Source organism: Cucumis melo, chromosome 12, assembly GCF_025177605.1.
Source record: "Cucumis melo cultivar AY chromosome 12, USDA_Cmelo_AY_1.0, whole genome shotgun sequence".
NCBI classification, from domain to species: domain Eukaryota; kingdom Viridiplantae; phylum Streptophyta; class Magnoliopsida; order Cucurbitales; family Cucurbitaceae; genus Cucumis; species Cucumis melo.
The window spans coordinates 22,774,480-22,793,958 of record NC_066868.1 but is presented as its reverse complement, the minus strand read 5'-3'; the positions used below and the strand labels follow the sequence as shown (position 1 = coordinate 22,793,958).

General features: G+C 33.5%; 3 protein-coding genes and 3 non-coding genes across 7 annotated transcripts; 1 reads left to right on the top strand and 5 right to left on the bottom strand.

Annotated features, from left to right (window-relative positions):
• The first annotated feature begins 6,180 nt into the window (after positions 1-6,180).
• On the top strand, positions 6,181-9,239 carry LOC103487318 (uncharacterized). 2 transcript variants are annotated; one of them, XM_008445596.3, is made up of 4 exons: positions 6,181-6,594; positions 7,185-8,059; positions 8,141-8,242; positions 8,925-9,239. In XM_008445596.3, the coding sequence occupies exons 1-3, from the start codon at positions 6,522-6,524 to the stop codon at positions 8,231-8,233; spliced, it is 1,041 nt and encodes a 346-aa protein (XP_008443818.2). In that variant the 5' UTR covers positions 6,181-6,521; the 3' UTR covers positions 8,234-8,242; positions 8,925-9,239. The 2 variants fall into 2 exon arrangements, with proteins under 2 accessions (XP_008443818.2, XP_008443824.2); XM_008445602.3 differs by having other exon boundaries at positions 6,204-6,594; positions 7,188-8,059.
• A 3,106-nt stretch (positions 9,240-12,345) lies between these two features.
• On the bottom strand, positions 12,346-14,918 carry LOC103487332 (AWPM19-like protein). The gene is made up of 4 exons (XM_008445615.3): positions 14,017-14,918; positions 13,645-13,864; positions 12,927-12,972; positions 12,346-12,660 (listed from the first exon to the last, which is right to left on the bottom strand). The coding sequence occupies exons 1-4, from the start codon at positions 14,141-14,143 to the stop codon at positions 12,574-12,576; spliced, it is 480 nt and encodes a 159-aa protein (XP_008443837.1). The 5' UTR covers positions 14,144-14,918; the 3' UTR covers positions 12,346-12,573.
• A 1,144-nt stretch (positions 14,919-16,062) lies between these two features.
• On the bottom strand, positions 16,063-18,087 carry LOC103487346 (60S ribosomal protein L32-1). The gene is made up of 4 exons (XM_008445632.3): positions 18,020-18,087; positions 17,708-17,809; positions 16,460-16,641; positions 16,063-16,375 (listed from the first exon to the last, which is right to left on the bottom strand). The coding sequence occupies exons 2-4, from the start codon at positions 17,795-17,797 to the stop codon at positions 16,246-16,248; spliced, it is 402 nt and encodes a 133-aa protein (XP_008443854.1). The 5' UTR covers positions 17,798-17,809; positions 18,020-18,087; the 3' UTR covers positions 16,063-16,245.
• On the bottom strand, positions 16,913-16,996 carry LOC127145034 (small nucleolar RNA Z196/R39/R59 family). The gene has a single exon (XR_007816814.1). It is a non-coding gene; the product is annotated as a small nucleolar RNA Z196/R39/R59 family (small nucleolar RNA).
• LOC127145032 (small nucleolar RNA Z195/SNORD33/SNORD32 family) lies at positions 17,066-17,142 on the bottom strand. Its single transcript, XR_007816812.1, has one exon. It is a non-coding gene; the product is annotated as a small nucleolar RNA Z195/SNORD33/SNORD32 family (small nucleolar RNA).
• Positions 17,564-17,642, bottom strand: LOC127145040 (small nucleolar RNA U31b). The gene has a single exon (XR_007816819.1). It is a non-coding gene; the product is annotated as a small nucleolar RNA U31b (small nucleolar RNA).
• Positions 18,088-19,479: the final 1,392 nt, after the last annotated feature.

Genomic DNA, 19,479 nt, shown 5'->3' with positions numbered 1-19,479 from the left:
GTTATACAGAGGAAATTTATTCGATCCAGTGAGACTGTTTCTCGACATTTCAACCTCGTCTTGTTGGCTGTGATACGACTGCACGATAAGTGGTTAAAAAAACCGCAGCCAGTAACCAATACCTATATCGATCCACGGTGGAAGTGCTTCAAGGTGCGCGTAGTCGAAATCATCTAGTCACGTATCATGACGTCCCTATAATTAATGGTGGTTTGTTTAACTCTACAGAATTGCCTTGGGGCATTGGACGGGACGTATATAAAGGTGAACGTGCCGTAAACTGATCGCCCAAGATACAAAATGCATAAGAGTGAAATTGCCACTAATGTCCTCAGAGTCTGCAACATAAAAGGCGATTTTATATTCCTTCTAGATGGTTGGAAAGGATCCACAACTGATTTACGCATTCTTCGGGATGTGCTTGCACGACCAAACGAACTTCAAGTTTCCAAGGGTATTTACCATTTCTACACCTCCCACGACGTTTAAAAATTTGTATGTCACAGTGTATAACCCGTTGTCTTATGTAACATGGTTTTACTATCTGTGCAACGCGCGGTATCCAAACACGAAGAGATTTCTAGCTCCTTACATAGGGCAGAGGTACCACTTGCAAGAGTGACATGGCGCTGGAAATGCACTAACCACTGCAAAAGAGTACTTTAACATGAAAAACTCATTTGCACGGAATGTTATTGAACGCACGTTTGATCTTTTGAAGAGTCGATGGGAAATCCTTCGTGGAAAGTCATATTACCCCATTCAAGTCCAATGTCCCACCATTCCTAGCATGTTACCTACTGTATAATTTGATAAATAGGAAGATAACGAATGTCGATGACTTAGAGGACATCGACGAGGGAGACTTGGCATGTCGCAGGTGACGGCACACTACATCGAGACCTCGAACGAATAGACTCAATGGCAGGAGAAATTAGTCACGACGATGTTCAACGAATGGCAGTTGGCGTAACGAATAGCTCCCAAAAATTTCATTAGAAGCTCCTGAGTTTTTGCAATTTTACTACCGATACTATGTTGTTGAATGTTGAATGTATGTGTGCATGATTTACATTAATGGATATATACATTCTCATGATATACGTTGAAGTCGTTTCTTTTTCATGTTTCTTTACTGTTACCATTCAAAATTACTTATGTATGAATGTCTTTGTTGTTATATTCATTGTTAGTATGGCAAGTTCGTCGCATGCCCTTAAGCATGTGTGGACAAGGGGAGGATGAGGCCACACTAGTGGAGTGTTTGGTGGAGTTGGTATCTGCAATGGATGAAAGTCGAACAATGGGATGTTCTGACCAGGTTACCTCGCCTAACTTGTCTGAGTGATGGCTGCAAAGTTGCTTCGATGTCTTGTCCAAGCCACTACTATAATAGACTGCCGAATAAAGACATTGAAACAGACCTTCCAGGCAATCACAAAAATGTATGGCCCATCATGCAGTAGGTTTGAGGCGAATTGCATAATTGCTAAGAAGAACTTGTTCAATAACTAGGTTAGGGTAAGGAAAACTTTTTAAAATGGAACAATACTTTGAAACTTTACTTCGGTTGGATCGTTTAGAAAATGCAAGTTTTTATTGACCATGTTTTTATGCAGACACATCCTGCAGCGAAAGGCCTCCTGAACAAACTATTTCCCTATTACGACGAACTTGTCTATGTGTTCGAAAGGGATAGAGTGACGGGTCAAGGGGTTAAGACTTTCGTCAACGTCGAGTCCAATGACCCTATCGAGTATGAGGGATTTCAAACGCCTGATGAAAATGATATGAAGAACCCCACCATGTACAGCCAGGGGTTTAACATGTCCTAGGATGATGTATGAGCCTCACGACCTGGTTGAGCGTTCAACAATAGGATCAGATCAAGTGGATCAAAGCGAAATATGGGAGGGCAGCGAGTGGGTGAGATTGAGCTAATTCATGAGGTGCTAAAGTATTAGAATGACCAACTAAGGGCCATTACTGAGTGGCCTTCTATCGCGCTTCAGAATGAGACCACAGTTTGCCAGAAGTCCTTCACCAGTTGCGTGCAATGCTCGAACTAAGTAGGTTGGACAGGGTGCGCTGCTCGCATATCCACTTTCATAATTTGGACCACATGCACGGTTTCTTTGAGGTGACTGACAAGGGGAAGATGTCCTTATGCACAGTCCTCCTACGAGAAGACTCTGTTCTTCTACTTCAACCAACTTACTTTATATTTTCTTACTTTGCTCCTTATATGATTTTTACTGTTCTTGGTAATTCTATTTGGTGAAACTATTTTAGTATTTACTCTATTCGTTGGTATTAATACAAGTCCTAGTATCGCGATTCGCATTAACGAGTGTTGGTCGAACAAATTTAAATTTGTATGGTATGTGTGTAACATTGGCAAAAAAAGGCATTTAGGTGCTATGTAATTACTAATTTAAGCACGTTAAATATGAACGTCTGCATTAGAGCAAGCAAGCCAAATTGTTAAAAAAATGTTGGACGCTTTCAAAAATTAAAAATATGCAATAAGTGGTTTTTACATTTACAAAATGACTTCGAAAAAAATATTGTAAATTTATAAAGAAATTATTGGTAAATTCACTATTACAAAACCACTCTTGACATTTTTAAACTATCAAGAATTATTATTCTTGACGGTTTTAAAACCATCATTGAAACCAATGTCAAGAAAGTCAAAGGTCTCAACAGTTGATAAAAACGTCAAGAATAGTGAACGTTGACGTTTTATAAACGTCAAGTATACAAATTTTCATGACAGTTTAAGACCGTCAAGAGTATAAGTGTTCATGACAGTTTAAAATCGTCAAGAATATGAGTATCTATGACAAAAATCGTCAAAAATATGAATATTTATGACATTTAATAACCATCAAGAAAGTAATTGTTTATGACATTGAAAAGCCGTCAAGAATGCACTTGTTTATGACATTTTAAAATCGTGAAACATTTTTTAATTTTTTTTAGTTGTAATTCAATTATATTTTTGTTCCTGTATTATGCTCCCATTGGTTCTATATAGTGGTCCAACAATTGTTCCAGAAATACATATAAACGACAATATTCATCAAATATAAAACTTTTACTATATCATTTCCAAAACTTTACATATATGAATATTGCAGATCATTTACAAGACCAATATACATAACTCCATTAGATTTCCAAGAATTCAAACCAACATCCTCTAATTAACTAACTTAGCCCAAAAGTATATCTATCTATAATAAATCTAATCTCAAAAGTATATCAATCAACCCTTCCCCCCCTCCATATGAACAATTCAAAAAATTCACCTATATTATCTATATACATAAAGTTTCAAAAGGGCAACCATAACATAATATTTCCTGCTTCAGAATCACAAATAAGTCGCAATCATATGTACGAACTCAAAAAATCAACTAACTCAACTCGCACCCGTCTTACTCGGCCTGTAAGTATGATTTTTGTGTATCAATTTGTAAACATGCAGAATAATTAAACGAATTAGTATTCATGAAAATTATTATACCCACAAAAGAAATAGTTTGATATATAACTTATATATCGAATCCGAGATGACAATGTTTCCCCTAGTTACAATTTCTCTTATAAACTTCATGACGTAGTATCCACACTCGATGCTCCCGACTTGTAGTGGACACTATAAAAACAACAAATTAGAATAACGAAGTAATCCTAATTGCTAGTAGTCTACAAAATACAATGAATTTAAATATTTATACTTGCCTTTACTGTTCGCCATAAAGTTTGTTTCTGGCTTTTATTAATGTTCTTTTGTGAGTGAAACATCACTATTACTCTGTTTTGCCAAGATAAGATTGCACATATTTTAGAATATTGTATATGCTGCATTAGAATTAACAGTACTACATGTACATGATATAGAAGATTAACAGTAATTACTAATTTAATCAAATTAAAGATGGACGTCGACGTTAGAGAAAGTAAGGCAAATTGTTACACAAAATTTTGAACGATTTCAAAATTGAAAAATATGCAATAATTTGTTTTTACATTTACAAAATGAATTGGAAACAAAAATATAAAAAAATTTGAAATATGAAAAAAAATATCATAACTCTACCCATATAACTCTTCTCCCAAACACATCTTATCACAACCCTATCATAACCCTTCCCCCAAACACATCTTATCATAAAACTATCATAAACCCTATACTCACATAACTCTTCCCTCAAACACATCTTATTACAACACTATTATAACACTGTCTACATAACCCTTTCCCCAAACACATCTTATCATAACCCTATCCACATAACCCTTCCCCCAAACATATCTTACCATAAAACTACATTTTTAAATCATCCCCCCAAACACATGTTATGATAAAACTAGGTTTATCATAACACTAGTTTTATCATAACCCTAACCCTTCTCCAAACGGTCTGGCCCTTTAAAGTTTATGCTCATGAGCTCTTTGTCAACTACTCATGTGTGTTCGTGTAACTTCCATTATAACAATACAGGCAAGTTTTTTAGTATAAAGTTGAGATGCTAGATTTTTGCACGATCTCATCACATGAAGTCATAAAGTTGGTCGTAATTATTTGAGGTGATTTAAATTTGGCCATTATGTTTATGTTTTAATTTAATTTCTTATGGGTTTAAAGCTTCGTCTCAAGGAAAGGTATACGATTTTTGTTGTCCATAAAATAGTAGCGTAATTATTTATTTGTTGTTATATATATATATATATATATATATATATATATATATTGTTATGGGTAGATTTGGACTCAAAAAGGTTTTTGATTTTAAGTTCACATGCATTTCATCTCAAATGGGATAAAATGTAAAACCTCAAGACTAAAAGACTAAAATATTACTTGACCCACGACTTAAATGGATTTTCAAAAAAGTGAGTCCCAAGTCTAGACTCATGAAAAGTATCCACGTAACCTTGGTCAAGGGAAGACAACTTCAGTGTATGCAATTGCGAAAAGGAAAGCCTCTAGGTTAATTTGTCTATACATCATAATAACTACAATAAATTTTAGAAGCAAGTTTTTTTCTTCTCACTTAAGTGTAGCTCAATCCACATGTAATTTCTGTTATTGAGTTTGAGGTAGAAGTTTAGTTTTTCACAAATGTATTATCAGAAAGAAATATTGTATAGATGCTTCGATTGTTATAACACTAATGCCAAATTGAATAAATGAACATACTAGCGCTTTACAAATGCCCCTCCTATCGTAAACTAATAAGAGTCTTATACGATATTCATTTCTTTCAGGGTTTTTTTCTTAAATCAACGATTGTGCCTTCGAGTTCATAAATACCCTCCCACCACGATATTTAGCATAGCATTGTCTCAATTTTTTGGAAATTTTATTTTTTTACATAGCTAAAAAAAAACATAAACTCGTGTCAACAAGAGCTTAGTTCAACTGACACCTATATCTTTTTGTAAACAAGAAATTTGATATTCAAATCCCTCGCTCCTAATTTGTACAAAAACAACATAAACACATTGTAATGTTAAAAATGAATATATGATTGAAGTCAAAACATAAAAATTTTCAAAATCTCACAAAAGTTCAAAAACTCTTTGTGCTTTCATAATTCTCCTTATTCTTATTAAAGATAATATACCTCGTTAAAGTATGCAATTTATGTATTTATACCAAAAGGAAATTTTAAAAAATAGAAAAGTAAAATGATATCAATAGTTTGTACTACATAATAAATATATCTTTTAAATTTAAGCATATTTTTTAAACTTCTAAAAGTTTAAGGATATTTTCGAAAGTTTAGTACGTGGGTTAAGAGTCAAATATTTGTTTATTTCAAATGTTATTTTTAATATATTAGAGATTTTAACTTTAGAATTATGTGAGATCTTATGTATTTAATTTAAAATTTTTGGTTTGCGAGAAAATTTGCGTAAATTTAAATTAACGAGAATATTTCTAAATTTTAAGAATATTTATGAAATTTTTTTAAAAGTTTTTGCATCTTTTTGAAAAAGAATTCAACCGTTTTTTCTAAAATTAAGAATAAAAGTATTTTTAATCATTTTAGAAAGTTTTAAGGAAATTTGTTAAATTTTTTACACAAACTACGAAATTTACGATATTTTATATAATAATAATAATAAGTGAATGTTGTGTTTGTCTTTAATATAAACTAAAAAGGAATGGCGTTCTTTTTGTCTTATTTAATTTAAAACACAGAGCCGCGAAGAAGAAGATGGTAGAAATGGAACCAACCAAACCAACCACGCTTCTCCACTTTATAAACACACTTGCTTTTCACTAATGGCGCTTTCTCGAATCTCCCATTGATTTTCCCCTTCCATTCTTCCATCCCATTTCCCCTTCTTTCCAGTATTCTCTCTCTCACAGAGTTTCTCGCTACAATTTACACAGTCAAGCGGAGAAAATCCTTTGTTCCCTAGCTGCTACAGTCCCACAGGCCCTTTCTTGCCTTGTTTCAGAAAACCCCATTGACCCATTTTCGAGAAAGGGCTAATTATGCCGTCCGGTGTCAAGAAGCGAAAAGCAGCGAGGAAAAAGAAGGAAAAGGAGGCTAAAATCGATAAATCAAGTAATACTTTGTCTTGTATCTATGATTGTTGTTCTTCTTGTTGTTGTTTGGGTTTTTCTTTTTCAGTATGATCCTCTGGAATCTATCTACAGTTAGCTACTTCGTTTCATTCAAGTATTTGTAGGCTGCATTCCGTTTGTTTTTCATTGGTTTATTTAGTTTGGAATCATGGGAGTTTCATAATTCGTCTATATTGATTTCCTTTGGTTGATTCTTTACGATCAAGTTGCTCTTCATCCCTGAAAATGATTCGTTCCTTGCTAGTTGGCCATGCTGTGAATGCAATTTCTCTTTTTGGCTTTACTTTTAATGCTTGAGGTTTTGGTTAAATGAAGTTATGCCGTCTATTTTTCTGCACCCTGCATGTAATCCTTCGAACTCATCTATACTTTATGTCTATTTGAATTGAAATCTGTAATCGTATATCTATTATTGATCTGGTTGTTAGATATCTATTCTAGACATTGGCTTTTGGTGCTTTGATTTTACTGGGTGTCAGGTGGGGAAATGATATTCCCTTCTTTTTGACGACTTATATCTCTTTCTGCATAATTAAGTATGTAGCTTCTAAATGAAACAAACTTTTCCAGTAGACGAGGAATTTAAAAGTCAGAACGGGAGCAATTTTGGGAGTAGGGAAGTCAATGCTGTTCATGATCGGGACAATTCTCACAATCCGCTTGATGGGAGCAATGGCAAAGTGGTGGAAAATGTTTATGATGCTTCACCTGTTTTGTCTACTGTGGATGAGGATGAATCTCTGGGTACAGAAATTCAAGGAAACAATGAGGGTGTCCATAAATTTGGATTTGATGGTAATGGTGCTGTTGAAGTTGAAAAGGAACTAACATCAGCAAAGAATAATTCTTGTCAAAGCATCAGCATTGAGTACGTTGAAGGGAAGAAATATGATGAAAAGGAAGATGAGAATTCTAGTTGTAGTTCAGGTGAGGAGTGTAGTATTACTGACAAGAAAAAGAATGTTTGCAATAATAATCCAGATGAATCTTCAACTCCCACCATTGGGATAAATGAATCTGCATCTGTTGGGGAGTGCACCAACTTGTTGGTTGAAACTACTCAGGTTCCTGATTCAGTTAAATATGAGGTTCCTGTGTGTACAGAGAAAATTTGCCCCATGAAAGTTGCAGCTGGTGAGAATTTAGTGGTTTCTGAAACTGCTAAATCTGGGTTGAAGGAAGATGCAAATACTTTGTTGTCTAAACAATGTGATGGAACTAGAGTGGTGTCATTAACTAATCCTGATTCACTACCAAAAGAAAATGAGGACAAAGTTTTATCTGAAGAAATGAAGTATCATCAGATGTCTTCAAGTATGATGGAACAAGGGTTCAAATATCAGGAAGGAAAGCAGTTTCTTTCATCAGTTTCTCCTGCTGTTGGTGCTATTAAAAATGATGCCATTACCAAGGATTCAGAGATTCCAATATGTCCTAAAAAGCAGGTATGGCTAAGTTATTTTATCAGTTGTGCTTTGGTGCAAGGCCAATAAATTAAATATAACCATGCTTCATCATTTATGTAGAATTCTGCTGCAGCTCCGATAGTAGCACAAAGGACTTCCATATTTACTTGTTGTGGATTGTTTGATTTGCTGAAAGGCTCCGCCTCCGATTAATAAACTCAGGTTTGTTCCTTTGAAGAATTACTTATCTAATCTATAATGCAAACAACTCCATGTGATTTATTGAAATTAGCGGCATTTGTCAGTGTTTTGCATTTGCAATAATTTAATTTTTAAGTAGAGATGTTTCTGAGTTCATGTTGCTGATTTCATTTCTCCTTTTTGGAGTTGTCTTGATAGGGTTTTGTGTAATTTTATTAGTTTCTCATCAATGCTATTGGAAAGCTTTTGGTGATTCTACATTCCTCTATTCTGTTACTCCTTGGTTTATGAAAGAAAGTTTTGGTTACTGTAAAAGCTCATCGATAATTTCTTTTCCATGTACTTCAGGCTCTTGACACATTTGTATACTCTTTTTTTCAATCTCTATGCATATTATGGTGTTTCAATCTTAACGTGTTTGCAATCTTTATTTTCCTCATATTCTATTCCTAGATGCCCATTACTATCTTTTTTATTCTTTTTAGCCAACTATATTACTGATTTTTCTTATAGATATACCTCATCTGTATCATAACATTTTCCCTAGTGGTACGGTACAGGGGGTTGGATTTATTACATTCCACTTCTTGGACCTCTCTGTCTATTAAGTAGTTATTAATAACTCATTTAATTTTCATTTTGTAATAATGTTATATTGTGCCAATGTCAATGAGCTTTATTATTGATTGATTGATTGATTCAGTAAGCTGGAGCTGACAGTCCTTTGAACGGCTCTAATATAGAAGCAAACCGCCCAAGAGATTTTCAGTGCACTGATGAAATTATCAAAGAAGCATCAAGCTAACCTTTTGATACGTTTGAAACTTCTGGTATTTCTCTACAGATTTGTAGCTATCATGTGATGCTTAACTTTCTAAGATGAGACCTGTCTTGATGGTAATTTCATAATTACCAGGCAGCTAAGTTTACTGTACTTACCCTATATTACATGTATGATCATGTAAACTAGTTTAGTTTACTTGAATTTCACTGAGTAAAGGGCATTTGGACGAGTTAAGCTTTTTCTTGTATAACAGCAACAACTTTAGAGAAAATGAAAGAAAACACGGGCATACAAAAAACCAAGCCCACAAAAAACAGGGGACCCCCCAACAAAAAGGGAATCCAACCGCACAAATTCATGTCTAAAGAATAATTACAAAAAGTCTTCGAAATTAAAGCCCAATGAGAAACATGAAAATGAACACCAAACCAGAATTTGCCACTCTCCCTCTCAACTCCCCTAAAAGCCCTCCTCCTCTCATCCCACAACACTCAAAGGGTGGCACAAACACTAGTGCGCCAAAGAAAACCTCTCTTCCTGAATGGCGGATTGAGGAGGAACTCTTTGATCATATCTCTAATAACACCTTTGTGACGAACACACGACATTCTGAACATATGGAAAAGAGCATCCCAAACAAAGATTGCCAACTCACAATTCCAAAGAATATGGTCCAGTCTTCCTCCACCTTTCGACAAAGAATACAGCAGATAGAAAGGTCCAAGGCCAACTCACAATGGCAAAGAATATGGCCCAACTAGACAAGTTAAGCATTTTATGTGTTCCGTTCATCTGCCAGGTGGCATCCACCAGTCCACGGATGCTCAATCTCAGAGTCTCAGCACATTGTATTTGTTTATTTTCAAGTTTCATGTGCTATCCTGATCTGTAAGCTCTGTGATGAATATGTTCGGCTTTCAATGGATCTTCTCAATCAAAAATAAGAAATTCTATTGGAGTTTAGCTTCTCAATAGCTGAGGAGTTATCCAAGAGTCATGCTTTGCTCTCCACTGTGATCCCTCCCATCGCAGTTTATCCTACTTTTTCTTCCTAACTATCCACATTTGATCGATATCCACTCAATTTGTGACTCAATTAATCGTGTAACAACCATTGGTGTCATCTTGTTCCCATCACATGTTCCCATCTTCCTTTTTTTTTCTGTACAATTTACTCTAAAGATCTTTCACATACCTTGTGTTTTTTATCGTTTCCTGTCCTCAAACTCAATAAAGGGAGAAATGGATTACCTTTGGTATACTCGAATTTCTAAGTTGCTCAGCTATTGTTTGTTCCCAATAAATTGGAACTTTACTATATGTTGCTTAATCTAAGTCATGTTATCCAAACTTCGTAAACTGCAGAAGATGGTACTAGCACACAAAAACACAAGATATCTAGAATTGAAGCTCTATTATATTGATTGTTCTTCATTAATGTATAAAATAGTTGTTCTTCATTAAATTATAAAATATTAGGGTACGAAGTAGTGAACTCTACCCCTTGTTTGGCCCCAGGAGTTTGTGGATCCCACCACTAAAAACATCGTATATACATTAGTAACTTCTTACAATCTTAAGAAAAAAGAAATAGGCTTCTTACCATGTGACTCCCAAAAGTACACAACTCTTTGGACTTCACAACTCTTTGGATTTTACTACTACACTCTTTACTCGAAATGCCCTCTAAAAGATTAGGGTTGAGATAATAGGATCAAACAATCCCCAATTCCTTCCTCTAGATAAAGAGTTGGTTCTCCCTACCCAAACATTCACCCCTGAATAACAACTTGCCTAACATGGTCCGTCCTTCCCTTGCAAATACTCTCCGTCAAACGGTCACCCCTGAATGGCGCAGCCCACTCTAACCGTTTTCTCGTTCTTCTAGTTTCAATTCCTTTTTACTCCTTGAATAAGTCCTTGTAATAGGAGTCACATGCCAGGTACAATTCAGGTTAAGTCTATTGGACAATGAAGCAGTTTGTTTTGCAATTTTTTTTAGTACAAGTGTGAAAATAGGGATCAAAGCTATGACCCTCTAGAGTAAATCATGTAGATTATCATTAAGTTAAACTTACTTTGGTGGTTGTAGTATATCTGGTCCCTTAGTTTCTCATTAATGCTAGATGTGAAAAGGAGGTTGGATCCTAGCAAGAATTTGGTTGCTAAAGCTAGTAATCAACTTTTCAAACAACAGAAACGGTTTGAAAACGTTCCATTGAAACACGCAGCAGAGTTGTTTGTTGAATTTCTTTGCTAGCAAAACCTATCTACAAGATCAATCAAAGGTTAACCCCCTCTTCAAACTGTCATAATTTTGTAGTCCTTACCTCAGCTAATCCTACTTATTCTTAAGCACAAATCGGATCTTACTAAATTCAAAACCTTCTTATTGAACAATTATTGGCACTTCATTCCACCTGTTGGAGTGTCCCAATTTGCCATGTCTCCAGTACTCACATGCTTCATTTTTTCTTCAAAACAAAATGAAGATACAGAAAATATGACAAATTGGTGCTCAGATATGTGTGTTTCATATGGAGGGGTGAAGATACAGAAAATTTCTGATAAAGATTATCAAACTTATACTTCTTTCTAATTAAGATAGTTCCAAATAATAATAATAATAATTTATTTTGCTTTGTTTTCCCTTCACGGTGAAAATCCCATATTACACATTGGATATCAGAGTTTTATGAATCTCTTGTTCAGGGAGACTTAACAATCTCAACTTCCCATTTGATTTTAGGATATACTTTCACCATTTAACTTTGTCTATTATAATTAAAAACTTACAAATAGGTTAAATCACAAAAAGTGCTCCACTTATTTAAAAAATACCATCTTTAGAAAATGGTAATATTTCTTTTTTTACTTTCGTAAATGTTTTAAAACTATCATTGAAGTAGAAATTTATTAGAATGTTGATCGTACATTGAGACCTAGAAACGTGTGGTTTTGACTTGAAACAAATATCGAGACTCGAACACCGCTAGCCTCACCTGTTCCATGTTCCAATTTGCATCCAAAATTAAATTGAATCTGAAAGTTTTGATATACATTGGAAAAGTAACTTTTGAAAGAATAGATATATGTTTTTTAAGCAAACTAACAAATTTTGGTCATTATTTTAATATTATTATTTCAGTTTTTAAGCTACCTTTACAAATATTGTAACTGTTCCATGTAAGTTATATACATGAAATTTTTATTATCTTATCATAATCTTTGTTAGTTTCCTCTCATTTTCAATTTATCAACTACTAACTCATTGTTTATTTATTTGAATCATTCATTTAACAAATGAATAGTGAGAGAGAAAGTGATTGAACCTTTCAAATAAAATATCAAACCAATATTTATTGTCAAATATTTTATACAAATAAAATCACACCACACAAATCACAAAAAAGAAGATAAAAAATAAAAGTAAATAAATAAATAAATAAAATTGTTCTAAATTAATCTCCTTGCAAGTTGCAATTTTTGCATATAGGAAACCAAACACCAAAAGACAACTGAAAATGGGCAATGAATCAAACAAATACTCCATCATTCATTCAGCTCTTTATCTTGTGGAAATAACACCATGGATGGCCATTATGTAAACTAGCTGTGTAGCTGACAGAATTATGAAGAATGCCTCCATTGTTACCTGCAATAACATTAATACACAAATGCAAACCCTTCTCATTATCAATATATAATACATTTTCCATTATAATTTTTTTTTCTTTTTTGTTAGAATATCATTTTGATCTCGGTATTTTGAGAATTCAATCAAACAAATGTTCCTTTACGTAGACTAAAATTGAATATATCTCAAATTACATGGATTGAATTAGTATTTTAATCTTTCGATTAAATTTGGAGGAAGAAATTATGCAGATTGAGTAAACATAAAAGTTCTGTTTTTCTCACCAGTCTTGCGTTTCTGAAATCCAATGCAATCTCTTTGCAAGCAAAGCTGCACAAAGAACAGAACCTCAGTGTTAAGTTCAGACTTTCTAAGTCATCCTCATTTCTCATGTTTTGTTAAGTTATTTGTGTCCTGTTCGTCTAGTGACTATTTTGTTTTTTTTTTTTTTCTTTTCTTTTCTTTTCTAAATAATCGAGTAAGAAATTAAAAGAAAACAAGTAAAATAATTTAAAAAACCAAATGTTTACCAATCATGACTTTAGTATTATAAAGTCAAGCCTAAAAACCTCTTCTATTTCTAAGCTTTTTGTTTTGTTACCTACTTTCTTTTGAAATTAAGGAAAAGAATGTTTTGAAAACTAAAAAAAAAAAGTAGTTTTGTTTTTAGAATTTGTTTAAGAATTCAGTTCTTTTATTTAAGAACAATGTAAATTATCGTGAGAAATTAAGAGAAAATAGATCTAACGTTCCAAAACAAAAAATGAAAAAAGAAAAACCATATAGTGAGGTCTTGAAAATCAACCTCCTTGCATAGATTTAAATAACATCCATATTTTGTCAACGGTTTACCGTTAGAAAGCAAGATAGAATATCACATAGCCAACTTAAACATAGTTCAATTGATTATATCACGAAATCAAAGATTTAAACACCATCAGCTTTACTCGTTGAACTGAAAAATATAAAATAAAATATCATGAAAAAGAATAGAAGGCATACCCCATGGCAAGAATAGTAAGAGTCCAAGCAAAAACAGCAGCAGAAGAAGCAGCCCCCAAGCTTTCAACACTCCATGATCGAATATGGTTCAATCCTGAGATTGCTGAAGCAGCTCCAAACACACCGGCCAACAAAGCAAATGTCACAAAGAAACCAGTGGCCGCATTCCCCATCGGAAAGTAAATGGGCGAAAAATGCGCTGGTAGTCGTAATCCAGGACCTGCAAAATCCTCACTCACGAGAATATCACCAAACATATCGCCAAGAAACAAAAAACAAGAAACGAACGTAACATAACAATTTATATCCATTTACAATTTACATTAGTATCAAAGTTTTTGCTACAATAATGAAATGGGATTGGGATATTACCAATGATGAAGCCATGATCAATTGCTTTGTTCATGGCCCAGCCACCAATGCCCAAAATAATTACATACATACAAAAGTTGAGCAAAAGAAGCAAAGTGGCAATGGATTTCATTTGTGTACTAGCCATTTGTGCAGTGAGTTTTCAGAAACAAAAGGCTGGTTTTTGAAGAGGAAAAAAAGAAGGATCAGGAGTTTTCTCAAGAATCAATCAAAGATCAAAAAGTTTGAGATTTAGGGGAGAAATGTAATGTGCAAGTAAAAGTAAGGGGGAAGAGATGGTTTATAAATGGTGATGAAAAGTAAGGTTTCTGGTTCTTTACTTGCTAAGCCTGCAGTTTGTAAAAGAGTCTTTGGAGTTGTAAAGGGAAGGGATAATGCTTCATATTCAAGGCAAAGAAAGGACATGATGAAATTCTTTGTTTGCCAACATTTGTTAGTGAAATGGTACATTCTTCTGCACAAGAAAAGGAAAGTGATATTCTTTGACAAAAGGGATGATAAAAATGGCTAGATACCTATGATTATAGGGTGAGTAAGTAAATTAGAAAGCCAATATCCATTTGTCCACATTCAGGTGTCATTTTGAAGAAAAATAAACAAGCAAGCAATATAGAAAAACTAAGCAAACAGAAAAATAACTCAAAAGACTCGAACGAGAGCCGAGACCAATACTAGAAAGATGTTTTTCTAGACCGAAGAAAATCTCAATGAAGTAGCTGAAGTTGCTAGTTCATAGGTAGCTTTGTTAACTCTCTTATTTTTTTACTAGAACTAGAAATATTAAAGGGAAGGGGGCTTTTAAAATTTAGAAAATTTATCAACCAAGTTGTTTACAATTTATAGCAAAATTTTCTGCATTTTTTACAAACATTAATAAAAGCCTATTAACATTGTGATAAAAACTACTAAAACAAGTGTCACCAATATCATAGGAACTAATAGAAATAATCAATCAATGTTTTTCTTTCATTTTTTTTTTTCTTTTTGCTATTTCTGTAAATAGTTTAATAATTTTTTGATGAAAATTTCTCCATATTGAAAGAGAGGAAGCGACAGCGAAATTCCATAATGAAAACTTTTAAAAAAACACTATTCCGATTTTGTTAATTTTTGTTCTCAAGGCACTCCGTAAAGAGCAAGCAAATGTTGTGATTGCAGGGAATAGCAAAATAGCATGATGACAAATACTCCCTCCCTTTCAAATGTTTATTGTAAAAATAAACCTATCGTCTTCATCCTCCAACTATTGATGAATATTTTAATTCTATAATACAACAAAAATGAAGTTAACTATGCATGTTTTTCTAACATAGGATGCTTTTGTTCGATAGGTCTTTTCTTACCATCTTTTTCGTCTTTTTGAATTGTTTCACATTTCTTTCTTCAGGAACAAGCATCTTCAAATATGATCTGTTCCACAGAAATTGAATTCTAATAGAAATCTTTGATTACGAACTAATTGCTATTAATCAATGAATACGATTAATGTTTAAAATTATATAATTTAGGAATGATGCATAGTCAACATTAATTAATTTAACATCATATAATGATTTCGAACTCTAGCTACCATCATTGAACCATGTTTTAACCTTTAATATCTAAATATTTGAAATTTATTTATTGCTGCATTTTAATCTAAAACAAAAGAAATCAATATACAAAAATATAATAAACATAGAGACTACGTTTATAAGATTTGTGAAATTCTGGATAACATAAAAATACCAACCAGCAAGATTTAATTATATACAAGATTTAATTTTGTTTTCAAAGAAACATTAGAGCTTTTCAAGATTGAAAACTATTAATTTTCCGGTGAAAGAATTCTATCTTGATCACGAACCTAAGGACTGATATTTCAAACAACCAAAAATTACATTATTAACAGAAGCAACCAAATTACATTAAGACCAGCACGTGGAAAATACACTTTTCACCAAAGCTCTCATATTATTGTCTACTCTCATTTACAAAAGAATTAGATTTTAGAACTCATAACGGCAGCAAAAGAGACACGCCGTCAAGCATGCAATGATATGAAACTAAACTTCAAAATTCAAACATCTCATAAATCAAGTTCAAAATTATAATGTATTAAGTGACAAATTGTAAAAATTCAGACGGTCATCAAATACCAAAATCTCTTGAACCAAAAAAGGGATATATATTAACGAAATCTCACTACAAAGCATGATGAAAAAACTGGCATGAAAGGATCTAAATTGTTCATTCATCTTCTTGGCTGCGCAACCTAGCAAGCTTGTTGGTAACTACAACATCGAGTTGAGCTGCCCTCTCAACAATCTCTTTCCTTTTCTTTGTCGAAACATCATGGGCGATCTCAGCACAGTACGTTCTGCAATGAAAACAATTAAATGTCAAACAAAGACAAAAAATGCAAAAACGTTAGAATAAGTGCACACCAGATCCTTGAACAAACCTGTTGTGCATCATCAAGAGTTCGAGCTCATTGACATTATGAACGACAAACTTCTTGAACCCATTAGGCAGGTAGTGACGGGTCTTCTTGTCAGTGCCGTAACCAATATTTGGCATCAATGTGCATCCTTTAAACTTTCTTCTAACTCTAGAATCAATACCCTTGGGTCTTCTCCAGTTTTCCTGTAAGATGAAATAAAGGTAAGCATACCTGAATCGATTGTGTTAAAGAGAATAGAAGAGTCATCATTACGATATGTACGCAGGGATTCAGTAACAGAAAGCTTGTTTATATAAGCTAACTGTGTCGCAAAGACCTGTGTATTACTCTATGCCCTCAAAACGAAACATCCAACCATCAAATGGTCTGGACATTAGATACCACGGGCAATTTAGGATACACAGAAAAAAGAAATTACTAAACAATTGAAGGACAAATAATATGAATATGTACTGCAACCTCAGCCGAAAGATGGTGATAATTGATTATATAATCACAAGAAATCAGGAATTTGGGTATTTTGCATCATAGGTTGCAGCCATAAGTAGAATTACAAATGGAAAAAAGAAAATGTGATTAAAATAATATAAGAAATAAGATATACAACGAAGATCAGATGGTAGTGCATGAAAATATTCATCATTCAAATGCAGAAATGATGGGTTATAATCATCACGCCTTGTTGTATATCTAATTGAAAACTTAAAAATTAGAATTAATTTCAAGTTACACTGTCCTAATGGGAGTACAAAAAATTTGAGCTTACGATCTTCCATCAAGGGGGAAAGACTAAGCCTCTTAAGTTTATCATCGTTACCCATATATCAATACAAAAGACAGTAAGAAGAGCCAAGTCCGATCTAACAAGCACAAAATATTACAATAATTAAACGAAACTTAATATTCAATTCCGAAAGAAGGATCAGATAGTCGATCTTTGTTTCATCAGATTGCATCCGAAGACACAGGTCAGTCCGGATGTCATATTATCGTCAGATCCTACCAAACAAGCCTCAGCAAAATACAAAAAAGCTAAAACAGAAAACCTATTGAAATTATCTTCAACAAAACAAATTAGAATGAATGAGCTATTAACTACAACAAGAATCAGATACACTGTCAGTCACCATAGTGCACCCAAGATGCAACTAAGACTGGGGCGACAATACATATCATCATCTTCCTTATTGTACATTCTACAATATACATACAAAAACAAAACAATAAGAGAAAGAAACATAAATTCACCTTGACGGAGATCTTTCGATCACTTTGAGGCCTCTTAAACTTCTTGGTCCTCTTCTTCACGATCTTCTTCGACAGCAAAGGCACCGCCATTTTCGCTTATATCTACAGATTTCAAAACAAGTACGGTTATCAGCAGCTCAAACAAACGTATAAAAACCTATAAAACTTAAAATCCAACCCTAAGTGAAACTACAATGGATAAACAATCAATCTACATGATGAAATCTTATCAACGTAAGGGCAAATAAAGGTCATTCAAAGAGGATAATAACGAGAGAAACCCTAGCGGCGGAATGGAGAGTAAGTACTCACAGAGACTAGGGTTTCCTTTGGCCGTCCCAGCTTCGACGATATCCTTTTAGGTTCTGGATGGTTTATATAGAGAATGACCGTTCAATTAGGGTTTTTTTCTTCTTTCCTTCGGCTCTGATGGGCTTGGGCCCTGTTCAGTAGCTCGATTCGGCTTTCTGGCCCATGGGCTCTAACAGCCCAATACTAAAGTATTGAGAAAATTTTAAAAAAGTTGACCAAATATTTACAAAAGTCTCTTTTACCGATTTATATAACTGTAAGTTAAATTGAAAATAATCCTCCTCTGGTACTTATACTAAACTTACAGTAACATAGAATATAGGTCATAATTTTATATCCTTGAACTTTGGAGATTGTATCAATGGAGATTGTATCAATTTAGATTCTCAATTTTAGAGCTGTATCCATTTAATCCTACCAATTTAAATAATGAATTTTCATACATGTATCAATTTAATCCTTCAACTTTCATAAGTGTGTCCACGCAAAATAAAATGAATGGTTTGAATTTACACATTTATATTATCTTTTAGAGTCTAAATTGATACGATTACTAGTTTGATGTTTAAATTGATACAACTTCAAAAATTAAAAGTTTAACTTGATATAATTATTAGTTTAAGATCTAAATTAATACAGACTTCAAAGTTTATGGGTATAAATTGAAAATATATGTACTATCATGTCCACCAAGTACGTCTTTTTAAAAAATACAGAAAAAAAGACGAATACCTATGCACATATTTCATGGTTGTGTGAAGTAAAAAGTAGTATGGAAAGAAAAGTAATAACAACCCAAGTTTAACATTTAGGAGGTATTTGAAGCTACCCTAACTTAGTGGTTAGATATGAAAAATGGTGAAGTTTGGGATATTTGTTGAATGGAAAACGCAGACCTTTTTAATAAGTCATAAAAATCGACGTTTCAATTGTAGGACTCAAAGTGAGATTAAGAACGATCCCAATTGATACTCTCAATTGAAACATGTCTTTTCACTCAAATATGGTATAACAAGTTGTTACATATTTCTATTTTAAAAAAGTTGGGAAAGAAAGTGAAATTCAATATTGAAACATCAATTCCTCAATGAAAATGTTAAATTGGATTGAATGGATGATACTTTTTTTTTTATAAGTTTATTATATATGAAAAGGGGACAATTAGCTAGAGCAGCAGGTGCTGTAGTGAAACTGATTGCAAAAGAGGGGAAATCGGCCACATTAAAATTACCTTCTGGGAAGGTCCGTTTGATATCCAAAAATTGCTCAGCAACAGTCGGACAAGTGAGGAATGCTGGGGTAAACCAGAAAAGTTTGGGTAGAGTCGGATCTAAATGTTGGCTAGGTAAGCGTCTTGTAGTAAGAGGAGTAGTTATGAACCCTGTAGACCATCCCATGGGGTGGTGAAGGGAGGGTCCCAATTGGTAGAAAAAAACCCACAACCCCTTTTGCAATCATTT

Coding starts and splice junctions, on each gene's coding strand:
- LOC103487332 (XM_008445615.3), bottom strand. CDS start 14,143: ATGGCTAGTACACAAATGAAATCCATTGCCACTTTGCTTCTTTTGCTC. Junction 12,973..13,644: donor CTTACTATTCTTGCCATGGG/GTATGCCTTCTA, acceptor TTCTTTGTGCAG/CTTTGCTTGCAAAGAGATTG. Junction 12,661..12,926: donor ATTTCAGAAACGCAAGACTG/GTGAGAAAAACA, acceptor ATGTTATTGCAG/GTAACAATGGAGGCATTCTT.
- LOC103487318 (XM_008445596.3), top strand. CDS start 6,522: ATGCCGTCCGGTGTCAAGAAGCGAAAAGCAGCGAGGAAAAAGAAGGAA. Junction 6,595..7,184: donor GGCTAAAATCGATAAATCAA/GTAATACTTTGT, acceptor AAACTTTTCCAG/TAGACGAGGAATTTAAAAGT. Junction 8,060..8,140: donor CAATATGTCCTAAAAAGCAG/GTATGGCTAAGT, acceptor TCATTTATGTAG/AATTCTGCTGCAGCTCCGAT.
- LOC103487346 (XM_008445632.3), bottom strand. CDS start 17,797: ATGGCGGTGCCTTTGCTGTCGAAGAAGATCGTGAAGAAGAGGACCAAG. Junction 16,642..17,707: donor ATCGAAAGATCTCCGTCAAG/GTGAATTTATGT, acceptor TTCATCTTACAG/GAAAACTGGAGAAGACCCAA. Junction 16,376..16,459: donor CTCTTGATGATGCACAACAG/GTTTGTTCAAGG, acceptor TTTTCATTGCAG/AACGTACTGTGCTGAGATCG.